Source organism: Fundulus heteroclitus, unplaced genomic scaffold (genome assembly GCF_011125445.2).
Source record: "Fundulus heteroclitus isolate FHET01 unplaced genomic scaffold, MU-UCD_Fhet_4.1 scaffold_733, whole genome shotgun sequence".
Taxonomy (NCBI): domain Eukaryota; kingdom Metazoa; phylum Chordata; class Actinopteri; order Cyprinodontiformes; family Fundulidae; genus Fundulus; species Fundulus heteroclitus.
The window spans coordinates 43,787-58,441 of NW_023397179.1; the positions used below are offsets into that span (position 1 = coordinate 43,787).

A 14,655-nucleotide genomic window follows, 5' to 3' on the forward strand; every position below is an offset into this window, starting at 1 on the left:
TCACGTTCCTCCTCAGATCACTTCTGTTTTCACAGCACCGCCTGCAGACGTGTGACTTCAGTCAGCGTGGTTTCAGACAAACTTCATGTATAGAAGCTTCAGCTGCTGTGAAGATGATCTCTGCAGAACCATCAGCAGTCAATAGAGTTCCTGATCAGAGCTGCTGCTGGAGGTTCTCACCACCTGAGACCTCTTTAGCACGTCTGACACGGCCGTGCCAGCAGGGAGCCTCAGGCTGCTGCTGCTCTGAGTCACCTGGAGACGGAGAGCAGAACCTGACAGGAAGCCATGAAGAACCCAAACCAGACGGAGAACAGAAGACAGCAATGAAACATAAATAAAGAACAGAAAACATCTTAGAACCCGAGTACTAGACCCCGGGGAACCTGACACCTCAGCAATGACACGGCTGGTTTGTCACAGGGGGACACCGGGTTCCTGCCTGTGCTGTGATGCCGAGGAACCCACGAGATACGTGACATAGATCTGCTGTCATGAAAGGTTCTGGGCCCGATTCCAGACGGTTCTTTCTAGAGTAGACTTTAGGGAGAACCGTTCTAATACTGGGCCTCAGACTGATTAATGGAGGAGGAGCGTTCCGCTATAGAGCATGACGACATGCTGGGTTTCTGCACCAGAACCGCACAGAACCACACCAGGCATGATGTTCTATAGAACCACAGAACCACACCAGGCATGATGTTCTATAGAACCACAGGATGCATGATGTTCTATAGAACCACAGCATTTATGATGTTCTATAGAACCACAGCATTTATGATGTTCTATAGAACCACACCAGGCATGATGTTCTATAGAACCACAGAACCGCACCAGGCAGGATGTTCTATAGAACCACAGAACCACACCAGGCATGATGTTCTATAGAACCGCACCTGGCATGATGTTCTATAGAACCACAGGATGCATGATGTTCTATAGAACCACAGCATTTATGATGTTCTATAGAACCACACCAGGCATGATGTTCTATAGAACCACAGAACCGCACCTGACATGATGTTCAATAGAACCACAGAACCACACCAGGCAGGATGTTCTATAGAACCACAGAACCGCACCTGGCATGATGTTCTATAGAACCACAGGATGCATGATGTTCAATAGAACCGCACCTGACATGATGTTCTATAGAACCACAGAACCACAGAACCAGAGCACCTCCTGGGAAGCTAAGAGCATCTGATGAGGTAGATGTTGGCGTCACAGAAAGCAGGAACCAGGCCTGGTTCTGAGAACCTGAGGTCTGCACTGATGCTCCCGTTATTCTGGTTCCATCTGGGGTCAAAGTCTACTGGTCCAAACTGGGTCAGAACCACAAACTGGAACTAATAATGTAAAGGAGAAATGTTATGAGGAGAACCATTATAAACATCCCCAGCCTTCAGCTGGCTGTGTCGTTTCCATGGCAAAATACCACAAAATATAAATAAACACGTGATCAGAACCACGTGACCCAGAGTGAGGAACAGAACCATGGTTCTTTAAATAACGACGTGGTTCTGAGGCCCGTGAACCCAACTGACCGCTGGTCGGTACCGGAGGCGTCCAGAGGGACGCGGTACCGTTCGGTGAGCGGCTCGCGCTCACTGCAGTACCGAGGCCGGCCGCGCGCACGCCGGCGCGCTCCCTACCTGGCTCCCCCGCTGAAGTACGTCAGGAATGCGCGGACAGCGCATGCGCAGCGTAGCCCCGTGTACGGTACCGCCACAGTGACAACAACCGCCGCCGTTCGGTCGGTTATTGTCCGCCCGCCGGGCCCCAGAGCCGGATCCTGACAGAGACCCGGTCCGGCTCACACATCCGGAGCAGAAGGCGCCTCACAGAGCCGCAGGCCCGGAACAGAGTCCGTGAGACCCGGCAGTACCGAGCCCACCGAACCGGGCCAGCTACTATCAGCGTCCCGCTCCAGCCCAGAGAGCCAGCCACCGGAGGATCCCCGCCGCCAGCAGCCCGCCAGCTAACAGGCTAGCAGCACCATGCCCTCCTCTCGCTGAACGGAACCGGCGACCGGACCGACACCGTTCTGCTCAGCGCGGAGCTACCGGCCACCGTAGCGCCTGGTCACCGCTCACCCTCCGCGGGGCGGCCGAGGATGGTCGCGGGGACGGGGTCCGCTTCGGAGGATCGTCCCGGCACCGCCTGCCCCGCAGGACCCGGACAGTGCGGGACCCGGTTCATGTAGCCCGGTCCGGTCCACTCCGGGGCTGCAGACATGCAGGCCGCGCAGCCGCAGTACGACTTCTTCAGCGAGGACAACGTCGGCAAGTGGAGAGGCCTGCTGGTTCCGGCTCTGGAGAAGGTACCCACACACAGAACCACGCAGAACCACACAGAACCAAACCTGAGACAGCCCCCAGCAGGCCCAGAAGGTTCCAGGAATGGGCCTGGAGTGGGCCAGGTCCTGGAGTGACCTGGTCCAGGTCCTGTAGTGACCTGGTCCAGGTTCTGGGGTGACCTGGTCCAGGTCCTGGGGTGACCTGGTCCAGGTCCTGTAGTGACCTGGTCCAGGTCCTGTAGTGACCTGGTCCAGGTCCTGGGGTGACCTGGTCCAGGTCCTGTAGTGACCTGGTCCAGGTCCTGGGGTGACCTGGTCCAGGTCCTGGAGTGACCTGGTCCAGGTCCTGTAGTGACCTGGTCCAGGTCCTGTAGTGACCTGGTCCAGGTTCTGGGGTGACCTGGTCCAGGTTCTGGACCAAAGCTGCTGCTGTCATGGTTACTCTGGTGATGTCACCAGCAGAACAGCAGCATCTTCTCTCCATCACCTGGTTCTGCTCCAGGATGCTACCGGGTTACTGATCAATGCTTCAAAGCCCGTATCAGAACCTGGCCCAGATTATTGGTGCCTGGTTCCTTGGGGCCTGGTTCCTTGGGGCCTGGTTCCTTGGTTCCTTGGGGCCTGGTTCCCGGTACCTGGTTCTTGGTTCCTTGGGGCCCGGTTCCTTGGGGCCTGGTTCCCGGTACCTTGAGGCCTGGTTCCTTGGTACCTGGTTCTTGGTTCCTTGGTACCTGGTTCTTGGTTCCTTGGGGCCTGGTTCCTTGGGGCCTGGTTCCCGGTACCTTGAGGCCTGGTTCCTTGGTACCTGGTTCTTGGTTCCTTGGTACCTGGGTCTTGGTTCCTTGGGGTCTGGTTCCTTGGGGCCTGGTTCCTTGGGGCCTGGTTCCCGGTACCTGGGTCTTGGTTCCTTGGGGCCTGGTTCCTTGGGGCCTGGTTCCCGGTACCTGGTTCCTTGGTTCCTTGGGGCCTGGTTCCCGGTACCTGGTTCTTGGTTCCTTGGGGCCTGGTTCCTTGGGGCCTGGTTCCCGGTACCTGGTTCTTGGTTCCTTGGGGCCTGGTTCCTTGGGGCCTGGTTCCCGGTACCTTGAGGCCTGGTTCCTTGGTACCTGGTTCTTGGTTCCTTGGTACCTGGGTCTTGGTTCCTTGGGGTCTGGTTCCTTGGGGCCTGGTTCCTTGGGGCCTGGTTCCCGGTACCTGGGTCTTGGTTCCTTGGGGCCTGGTTCCTTGGGGCCTGGTTCCCGGTACCTGGTTCCTTGGTTCCTTGGGGCCTGGTTCCCGGTACCTGGTTCTTGGTTCCTTGGGGCCTGGTTCCTTGGGGCCTGGTTCCCGGTACCTGGTTCTTGGTTCCTTGGGGCCTGGTTCCCGGTACCTGAGAGCCAGCTGAGCTTCAGTCTGGCTGATGAATCCCTGAAGCATCTGCAGCTGGTTCTTCTCTGTGAGGTGGAGGCTTCAGCTCTTAGCTGGTCAGTGGGTTCTGTGTTTCAGATCGGACCTTTGGTTCTGTTTAGTCCGCACCCATCCGACCTCCCAGCGATTAACCACCGCAGCTCAGGGTTGCACCGCCGTTCGTGCCTGGATGCACACAGGTTTGTAGGATTAGACACCTGTCAGGTTCTGTTGGTTCTAGAACTGAAGTCCAGGAGGTTCTGATCCGCAGCAGCACCCAGGCAGGGATGTAGGGTGTTGCTGTGTGCAGAGGAAGCTGCAGGCGTGTGTTCAAACCAAACACTCTGGTTCTGTTGCTGTAAACATGATGGTTCTTTTTCTGCACCTGTTTCCAGGAGTTCTGCTCCTTCTGGACTATGGCTCCGGGGCGGTGTTGGTCGGGTCGGGTGGGTTAACGGGTCGGAAACCGGTTTTCACCTGAGTGGATGTTCATTGAAGGCGGTCCAGCTGGTGTCTATAGAACCGACCACGATCATGATAAACGTCTTCATGGTGAAAACCGTTTAGTTGAGTTTGTTTTATCGACCCAAATAACGACTTCTAAAAGCAATCAGTGATAAATTCAGTTAAATTTTATTTCTATAGCACCAATTAACATCCCATCATCATCAAGGCTCTTTCCAAAGTCAGACTCCATGAGATCCTCCAGGTTGGTGAGAAAGTTTCCTCTCTAAGGAAACCCAGCAGGTTGCATCAAGTCTCTCCAAGCAGCATTCACTCCTCCTGAAAGAGCGTAGAGCCACAGTGGACAGTCGTCTGCATTGTTGATGGCTTTGCAGCAATCCCTCATACTGAGCATGCATGAAGCGACAGTGGAGAGGAAAACTCCCCTTTAACAGGGAGGAGAACCTCCAGCAGAACCAGAACCAGGCTCAGTGTGAACGCTCATCTGCCTCCACCCACTGGGGCTTAGAGAAGACAGAGCAGAGACACAGAAAGCACAGAAGCTCACATTGACCCAGGAGTACTTTCTATGTTAGAGAAGACAGAGCAGAGACACAGAAAGCTCAGAAGCTCACATTGACCCAGGAGTACTTTCTATGTTAGAGAAGACAGAGCAGAGACACAGAAAGCTCAGAAGCTCACATTGACCCAGGAGTACTTTCTATGTTAGAGAAGACAGAGCAGAGACACAGAAAGCTCAGAAGCTCACATTGACCCAGGAGTACTTTCTATGGTAGAGAAGACAGAGCAGAGACACAGAAAGCTCAGAAGTTCACATTGACCCAGGAGTACTTTCTATGTTAGAGAAGACAGAGCAGAGACACAGAAAGCTCAGAAGCTCACATTGACCCAGGAGTACTTTCTATGGTAGAGAAGACAGAGCAGAGACACAGAAAGCTCAGAAGCTCACATTGACCCAGGAGTACTTTCTATGGTAGAGAAGACAGAGCAGAGACACAGAAAGCTCAGAAGCTCACATTGACCCAGGAGTACTTTCTATGGTAGAGAAGACAAAGCAGAGACACAGAAAGCTCAGAAGTTCACATTGACCCAGGAGTACTTTCTATGGTAGAGAAGACAGAGCAGAGACACAGAAAGCTCAGAAGCTCACATTGACCCAGGAGTACTTTCTATGGTAGAGAAGACAGAGCAGAGACACAGAAAGCTCAGAAGCTCACATTGACCCAGGAGTACTTTCTATGTTAGAGAAGACAGAGCAGAGACACAGAAAGCACAGAAGCTCACATTGACCCAGGAGTACTTTCTATGTTAGAGAAGACAGAGCAGAGACACAGAAAGCACAGAAGCTCACATTGACCCAGGAGTACTTTCTATGTTAGAGAAGACAGAGCAGAGACACAGAAAGCTCAGAAGCTCACATTGACCCAGGAGTACTTTCTATGTTAGAGAAGACAGAGCAGAGACACAGAAAGCTCAGAAGCTCACATTGACCCAGGAGTACTTTCTATGTTAGATGGTAATAGAGGATGATCTGCCTCCCCTGATGATGTCACAGCTAACAGAACGCCAGACCAGGTGTACCTTCTATGAAGAGAAAAAAGACAAACAACAAAAAGTTAAAAGCTGAAATAACAACAAACAATGCAGATTGGAGAGCAGTAGGAGAACTCAGCAGAGAGAGAGAAATAGACCCTGATGTCCTCCAGCAGCCTAAGCCTATAGCAGCATAACTATAGAGGTAGCTCAGGGTAACATGAGCCACTCTGACTAGAAGCTTTGTCACAAAGGAAAGTTTTAAAATTAGTCTTAAAAGTAGACGGGGTGTCTGCCTCACGGACCAAAACTGGGAGTTGGTTCCACAGGAGAGGAGCCTGATAGCTAAAGGATCTGCCTCCCATTCTACTTTTAGAGACTCTAGGAACCACCAGCAGACCTGCAATCTGAGAGCGAAGTGCTCTGTTAGGAACATACGGGGTAATCAGAGCTCTGATATATGATGGAGCTTGATTATTAAGGGCTTTATACGTTAGAAGGAGAATTTTAAATTCTATTCTTGATTTAACAGGAAGCCAATGAAGGGAAGCTAAAACAGGAGAAATATGATCCCTCTTGTTGATGTTCATCAGAACTCTTGCTGCAGCATTTTGGATCAGCTGAAGGCTTTGAACTGCATTTTGTGGAATTCCTGATAGTAAAGAATTACAATAGTCCAGCCTTGAAGTAACAAATGCATGGACCAGTTTTTCAGCATCACTCCTGGACAGAATGTTTCTAATTCTGGCGATATTCCTGAGGTGAAAAAAGGAAACTCTGGAAACCTGTTTAATATGGGATTTAAATGACATGTCTTGGTCAAAAATAACACCAAGATTTTTTACTTTATTACCAGAGACCAAGTTAATGCCATCCAGATTAAGTGATTGATTAAGAACTTTATTTTTTGAAGACTCTGGTCCAAAGATTACAACTTCGGTCTTGTCAGAATTTAAATGCAGGAAATTTAAAGTCATCCAGCTTTTGATGTCATCAAGACATGACTGCAGTCGAAGTAATTGATTGGATTCATCAGGATTTATGGATAAATATAGCTGAGTGTCATCAGCATAACAGTGGAAACTAGAAAATTTTCCGAACGTCTGCCACGTGATTTGTACCGTATGGTAAAAATATTAAGAGGAAGTAACGTTGCAAACCTCGGATTCGTACGTCCATCACAGCCCCCGCAGTGGAAAGGTGTCCCTCACCTCTGGTCACCTTTGGCCAGCAGAGTTCTGTTGTCATGGAAACTCACTCACCTGCAGCCGTCTGCTAAAGCCGGGCGTACGCTGTACGATGTTTTCAGTCGTGGTACTCGGAGCTCAAACTGTACGACGAAACCTCAGGGTGTAAAAGTTCACCATCTCTGATCTTACTGTGTGGCGCTCTGATGCTCTGACTGCTCACACTGTGCGTTAAAAAACCACGTCAGCGCCGTAGAGAGATGGCGCTACTCAGACTCGTATATTCAGAAGCCAAATGTAAACAGTAGAAGAAGAAAAAGAGGGAAGTGTCGATGCTCTCTGTTAAACATGAGGCTCAGTAGAAAGAAACGCGCTGCCTTGGTAATTCTCCGTAGTTTGACTCCATGTCACACGCACCGCCACCATGATTCTCTCCTCTCCTGTTTTCCTCCGAGAAGAAGAAGAAGAAGAAGAAGAAGAAGAAGAAGAAGAAGAAGAAGAATCTACTTGTTTGAACATGCTCAGAGCGCGAGGTCGGGGGAAATCGGCTCGTAGACGGTCGTAACTCCACTTCACCAGCAGGAGGCGCTCATGATCACCAACCGTGTGGTTGCTGATGGGGAGGTGGTGGTGAGAGTTGAATCGGCCCTCGTTACGCCCCGGATGCTACACCACGCAGGACGCACGATCAAACTCAGCCCCATCCAAAAAATTCTCGTACGACTGAAGAATCGTCCAGAAAAGAGCAAAAACTCGTACGTCGTACGCTTTACTCACGCACACAAATCTGTCTCATTGGGAAACAATGGCAACACTTTCCCTTGAACAACACCCCATAGCTCCTGTAAGGGCTAAAGACGTAGTTTTTACTGCGTGTAATTCAGAACGGATAGGATATTAATACTATCTGCTTTTGTAGAAAATATATTAATAAAGGTGCAAAAAATCATGAAATAAAGGGGGAATTTATTGCTATAAACAAACAAATTGCTATAACTGAAAAAGTATCAATTCTTTCCCCGTCAGTATCAGCTGGCTTTGGTGAACAATCGTGCTTGTTTTCATGTATGTCCAAAAATGGGTGTGGGCGTGGCGACAGTTAACAAAAGTGGATCATTTTGAAGGATTTAAGTCTGAAGCTGTTTTAGCAATTTGCAGATTTCCTACTGTCGAACAAACCCTTCCTGCAGCAAACCCATAAGTTATCTCAAAGATTCGTGAATTGTGAGTGCCAGAAGGGTCTGAACATTAATCTGTGAAAGCCTCATTAGATTAGATTCAACTTTATTGTCATTACACAGGTACAGGTACAAGGCAACGAAATGCAGTTGAGGTCTAAGCAGAAGTGCAATATCAGCAAGTGCAGGATAAACAATGGTTCCATATGTACAGGACATGGGTTATTACTGAATAAATATAGAGATGGATACTATTATAAACAGAATTTTACTGATAGATTTGTCCTATGAGTATAATATAGATAACTAGTATTGTGAACTAAATCTACAGGATATGTACTGAATATAATATACAGGTGGATATTACTATAAATATACTTTTACAGATATGTACAATAGCATAATATACAGATGGTTGTTATTATTACAGAGTTTAAATGTACTATGAATATATGTACACAGGGCAGTCAAACTTTTGAGAGTTTGAGATTTGGGCTTGTTTTTTTCTTTTAAGTTGGGCAGGTTTTATGCTGGTTTGGGTTACTGGAAACTAACAGTGACATAGGGTAACCTGTAGCGCTGTGTCTTAACTCAAAAGTCCAGCATAAGCTACACGCTAATAAACATGAGCGCTGGTGTCAGGCTGAACACTGACTGAAGTAACAATTCTGACTAGAACAGGTTCTGTAATTACAGCAGCTATGAGAACAAGGAGCAGAATAAAGCAAGAGTTCCCTTCTACCTGCAAGTAACTCAAGTCTCTTCAGTTTGCCAGTTTTAGTGCTTGATTCTGCTCCTTGTGCTGCTAGCTGTCCTAGCTCACCATGCTAGCTGTCCTAGCTAACCCTGCTAGCTGTCCTAGCTAACCATGCTAGCTGTCCTAGCTAACCATGCTAGCTGTCCTAGCTCACCATGCTAGCTGTCCTAGCTAACCCTGCTAGCTGTCCTAGCTAACCCTCCTAGCTGTCCTAGCTAACCCTGCTAGCTGTCCTAGCTAACCCTCCTAGCTGTCCTAGCTAACCCTGCTAGCTATCCTAGCTAACCCTGCTAGCTATCCTAGCTAACCCTGCTAGCTATCCTAGCTAACCCTGCTAGCTGTCCTAGCTAACCCTCCTAGCTGTCCTAGCTAACCCTCCTAGCTGTTCTAGCTAACCCTGCTAGCTGTCCTAGCTAACCCTCCTAGCTTTCTAGCTAACCCTGCTAGCGTGAATGTTTACTCCAGTTTAGACTTCAGTGCTGGTATTTCAAACAGAAATTAATAGCGCTCCTTCCAGCTCGCTCTCTGCTTCGTTGTCACTTCTTGTAATTGTCTGGTAATCAGACCAAATTTCCATCCGGCTCTACCGACACCAACGGTGAGCACAGCCGAACTGCGGCGGCGACTGAAGGCTATGACTCGGTGTCCCGCCCCACTCCAGCTGTGATTGGCTAGCATGTTGCCTTCAGTCGTTGATTTGATTGGTTAAAGTGTATGATTGACACATCAAAGATAGTACTAAAAGGACGATGGTCACTCCGAGGTAAAAGAAACAAGTAAAAAGAGAGCTTCCAGTCCAGGGTCTGCTCCGCGCTCAACCAGAAGGCACAAATATCGCTCCATTATATAATTTGGGAAGTGTAGGCGGCGGCAAGAGCTGCTATAGACGGCGATTTGCCGCCGTTGACCGGCTACTTTTGACTGCCCTGTGTACAGATGGCTATTACTATAGGCAGAATTGTGAGCATGATATACAGGTAGCTGTTACTATAAAATGAATAAATAAAGTTTGGACAGAAGCTATTAAATTAAAGTGCAGTGGAAGGTAATTGCATATTACAGTTAAAGTACGGTATTGTAAATGTATATGTAAACAATTGGTACTGTGAATAAACAGTCAGCAGTGCAAATCAATATTCAGTCATAGTTAGTAGTGCAGGATGTATGTAAACAGTTGTTACTATAGTAACAGTCAGGTGTGCAGGTGAACATTACAGTCTAGTAAATAACAGAATAACAAAATGGAGGTAGGTGTGAGGAGCGAGAGGAGAGTCTATCAGTGAGGGTTAGAGTTCAATAAAGAGACAGCTCTGGGGGAAAAGCTGTTCTTTAGTCTGCTGGTTCTGGTCCAGAGGAACCTGAACTGCCTGCCGGAGGGCAGGAGAGAAAACAGTCTGTGGGCTGGGTGAGAAGAGTCCTGAAGGATGCTGGGAGCTCCATGTAGGCAGCGTTTCTTCTGGATGTGCTCAATGGTGGGTAGTGGAGTCCCAGTGATGTGCTGGGCGGCTTTCACCACCCGCTGCAGTGCCTTACGCTCTGCAACAGTACAGCTCCCATACCACACTGTTGCACAGTTGGTCAGGATGCTTTCTATCGTACAGCGGTAGAAGTTCACCAGGATAGTCGAGGATAGCTGATTTTTCCTCAGTGTCCTCAGGAAGAAGAGGCGCTGGTGAGCCTTCTTGACCAGGCAGGAGGTGTTGGTTGACCAGGACATGTCCGCTGAGATGTGGGTCCCCAGAAACTTGAAACTGGAGACACACTCAACAGCCGTTCCATTGATGTGGATGGTGTCGTGCGTGCCTCTTGAATCTTTTCTGAAGTCCACCATGAGCTCCTTCGTTCTGGTGGTGTTGAGGAGCTGGTTATGTTCAGTGCACCACGTGGCCAGGTGCTTGATCTCCTCCCTGTAGACTGTCTCATCGTTGTTGCTGATGAGACCAATCACCGTAGGGTCGTCCGCAAACTTGATGATGGAGTTGGATTCGTACACAGGTGTTTTATGAAATGTTTATTTCAGGATCGGGAGAGATCGGCAAACACAAATAAGGACTCAAACACTGTTTCTGTTAGAATATAAGGCACACATTTATTATTATTCCCCACAGAATACAGCACATCAAAACAACTAGCTCTTCACACACGCAAAGTAGCAAGCATTAAAGCAACAAGCTTTCAAACAAACGTGACACTCAACAGATTCTCAGAATCAGCTCTTACCATTGACACGAACTGGGAGCCCTCAGTCCGAGGTTAAGATCAGCGTTCACAATGCCGGTATCCACACACGAACTCACGGCAGACTCACCGGGCTGAGGGCGGTCTCCTCTTTATATACTTGTAAACAAAGAATCAGATGTGGAGCGAGAGTACAGGCTTGCAGTCGTGGGTGAAGAGGAAGTAGAGAAACAGACATCTGTGGAGGAGAGCGTGATTGGCGGATGGTTAATCCCGCCAATGTACATGTCTGTATATTAAACGGTTTAGGTGAGGCGACGATGCAAAAATGTGTCGTTTGGGATTTTCAGCTCTGATTTTTATAGAAAATTAATGGAGGGCATTTCGACTTTTTGGCGCTCTGGGGTCATTTGCAAAAAATCTCTAAATCCCACACAAATGAGGGTTACATTTTCTGAATCCAGACAAAAATTCCTACGTTTTGGTGTATAATTTGTCTGTGTAGAGTAAAAAGTGAGCGAGTACGCTGAAGTTCGGAGTTGTGAAATCTTTCAAAAAGTTAGTGGGTCACTCTAACACTCTGAGAATTCACCCATTGACTTCCATTATAAACAATGAAGTCTCGACATGAACTTTGTAACCTGACGCCGCCAGATAGATTTGCTTCGCATATCCATCTGGAAACCTTCCGTTGAAGTAATTTTGGGAAGGGGCGAAAATACTGGTTAGCTGATTGGCCTATGTTGGTGATAGACGGGCCAAATAAACCAATCAGATCAACGAAGCATATGATGTACTAACAGCGAGGACGAAAACACAACCACAAGCCAAGCTACTCTTGCTGCTGCAGGTAAAGGCTCGTTAGCTCAGCAAAGAAATACGCTGTAATTCCGATAAAACTTGCTCGATAGCCACGCTAACGCTAGTTTCATCGGCTGAAGCCGCCATGTTCTTTAGACTGAACTGTCGCGCTTCTCGTTGCGTCACACCTCAACCCGCCTCAAAGCCAACGCTGATTGGACGTTCGTTTGGTGAACGGCTCCAAATTTTCTTTAACGGAGAGTAGCCAGACTGATCTGCGAGTGAAACCTTGAAAGCTCGCGAGATCAGGATGGTCTCACAAGGCTATGAACTTTGAGGAGTAACTGTAAAAAGAAACATAAAAGATATCCACATCCCGTTTTCAATTCTGAATAGATCATACATATATATATATATATATATATATATATATATATATATATATATATATATATATATATATATATATATATATATATATATATATACACGAACTGGAAGTTAAACAGTGTTTCTAGGTGAAAGTATGACGACACAGTAAAGTGTTGAAAATGGTCATTTTTGGGGTTTTCTTTCTACCTCACTGCATTCATTCCTATTGGATCTTTAGGCATGTTTTTTTGCTAATTACGTCGCCATGGTAACTCAAAATGGCGTGTAGTATAAAAAGCACACTTCATGGGATCGAGACGCACGTTTTGATATATACATTGTGGGGATACACCTTACGGTTTGAGCCACATTAACGGTGACGGAAGAAAAATAAATAAAGAAACCCGTTTAGAGGCGCAGAACAACAGGTTCCTCCATGCATGGCAGGTAGCTGTTAATCCCATGCTGTCTGATAATTATACCAATCAGACGCATTTATACAGTAAAGAGAAGTGGGCCAAGGACTGAACCCTGTGGTACTCCACAGCTGACCCTAGAGTTTGAAGAAGTTTTTATTATTAACATGAACAAACAGATAAGATTTAAACCAGCCTAATGCTTTCCCCTTAATCTCTGCAGTATGCTCCAGTCTTTCTAGGAGAATATTGACATCAACTGTATCAAATGTTTGGTTGGTTCAGTCCAGTCGTCCGTTCTGAGTGATCCGGTTATCAAACGCTGCAGTCGAGTCCAGTTTATAGTTCAAAAGTTTCATTGGGGGGAATTTCCTTAAATGTTCTGGTTGCCATTGGTTCTGAGCAGCTGCAGCAGAAATCAGGGTGAGCCCAGAAAAAGTCCTGATGAATCAGGACACACCTGAGGTGCTGGTTCTGACGCGTGTGTGTGTGTGTGTGTGTGTGTGTGTGTGTGTGTGTGTGTGTGTGTGTGTGTGTGTGTGTGTGTGTGTGTGTGTGTGTGTGTGTGTGTGTGTGTGTGTGTGTGTACAGGTGTTGTACCAGGTGCATCCTAACCTGAAGTCCCAGCAGGAAGCCCTGCAGTACATCGAGGATCTGATCCTGCAGCTGCTCAGCATGCTGTGCCAGGCTCAGCCGCGCACCGTGCAGGATGTGGAGGTGACCACACACACCACACACACACACACACCACACACACACACACACACACACGATGACATCACGTAGTGGGCGTGGCATGCGTCTCCCTTCCAGCTGATGGTTGCTGTCTGGAGAAGCTCTGCTTGGTGCAGCTGTGTCCATCCCCTCCACACCTGCTGTGTTCAGACAATCGGCCAATCAAAGCCTTGCAGCCATGATGTAATAGTCATGACATCATGTGACAGGAAGTGTGAATCCAATACGGCTGGTAGTGAAGGTGGAAGGTGAACCAGCACACAGTTCTGTAAAATATCCATGAACATCAGCCACAGAGTGGAGAAAATGGAGAGTTGTTGGAACGGCTGCTGAAGGACTACAACTAGAACTAGAACTTGGCGGTGATGTCATTTCCTGCCTGGAGCACTTTCCATGACACTTAAGATCAACTCAAGTCTTTAATGAAACCTTTTTTTTTACTAATCAACAAAAGCAAAGCCTGGACCAGAGGAGAACACCAGCAGGGGGCGATAAACCTCCAGTAGATGGCTGTCTGGCCCATGAGCTGTGACCCACCAGAACCCGGTGAGATGAAAGCTTCAGCAGAACCTGAAGGTTCAGCAGAACCTGGTGAGATGAAAGCTTCAGCAGAACCTGAAGCTTCAGCAGAACCTGGTCAGATGAAAGCTTCAGCAGAACCTGGTGAAGATGAAAGCTTCAGCAGAACCTGGTGAAGATGAAAGCTTCAGCAGAACCTGAAGTTCAGCAGACATGGCGTCTCAGCTCTAGGTTCTAGACTGAAGCTCCCAGCAGACGCGCTGGTCTGTTTATGTTCTGCTGTTGAAGGTTTCATCTCAGCCGGCCCTTCACCCTCCACATGCTCCCTGGATGTTGGTGAAGTTCTGCAGAAACCTTTGGACCCCACCTCCCAGCTCGTTCATTACAACGAGACGTAAAGTGTCTCTGAGGTTCTGGGGTTCTACGGCCTGTTCCTCTGGGGCTCCCGGTCCCCGGTCAGGTGACAGCTAGCAGAACGGTTCTGGTTCCTGTCATCACCTTCCTCCTCTCTCCTCAGGAGCGAGTCCAGCGAAGCTTTCCTCACACCCCATCGATAAGTGGGCCATCCTGACGCTCTCGCTGCCATCGACAAGAAAGAGGAAGCAGCCGCTGGCGCTGCCTTGGACAAGATCCAGCCCCTTCTGAAGGTACGGCCGCTCCTCTTCCTCACGTCTGAGCTCCTCAGCAGACGTGACTCCAGCATGGCTTCTCTCCAGGAGGTCTGGGCTTAAGATGGACCACCAGGTGTTGGTGTACATGGTTGCCGTCCCCCCTGGAGTACATCTCAGCCGACATCCTCCAAGCTGGCGGGGAACTCGTGAGGAAACAT

The 14,655-nt window shown here is 48.4% G+C and overlaps 1 protein-coding gene across 1 annotated transcript; it reads left to right on the forward strand.

The window, feature by feature from the left end:
• Window positions 1-1,949: 1,949 nt before the first annotated feature.
• LOC118561836 (son of sevenless homolog 1-like) lies at window positions 1,950-14,397 on the forward strand. Its single transcript, XM_036134072.1, has 3 exons — window positions 1,950-2,323; window positions 13,164-13,289; window positions 14,344-14,397. Exons 1-3 carry the CDS (start codon window positions 2,237-2,239, stop codon window positions 14,395-14,397), a joined length of 267 nt encoding a protein of 88 aa, XP_035989965.1. The 5' UTR covers window positions 1,950-2,236.
• Window positions 14,398-14,655: the final 258 nt, after the last annotated feature.

Bases quoted from the DNA above. Each gene is read 5' to 3' on its own strand.
- LOC118561836 (XM_036134072.1), top strand. From the start codon at position 2,237: ATGCAGGCCGCGCAGCCGCAGTACGACTTCTTCAGCGAGGACAACGTC. The intron at 2,324-13,163 runs GTACCCACACAC...GTGTGTGTACAG, and splicing joins TGGTTCCGGCTCTGGAGAAG to GTGTTGTACCAGGTGCATCC. The intron at 13,290-14,343 runs GTGACCACACAC...CTCTCTCCTCAG, and splicing joins GCACCGTGCAGGATGTGGAG to GAGCGAGTCCAGCGAAGCTT.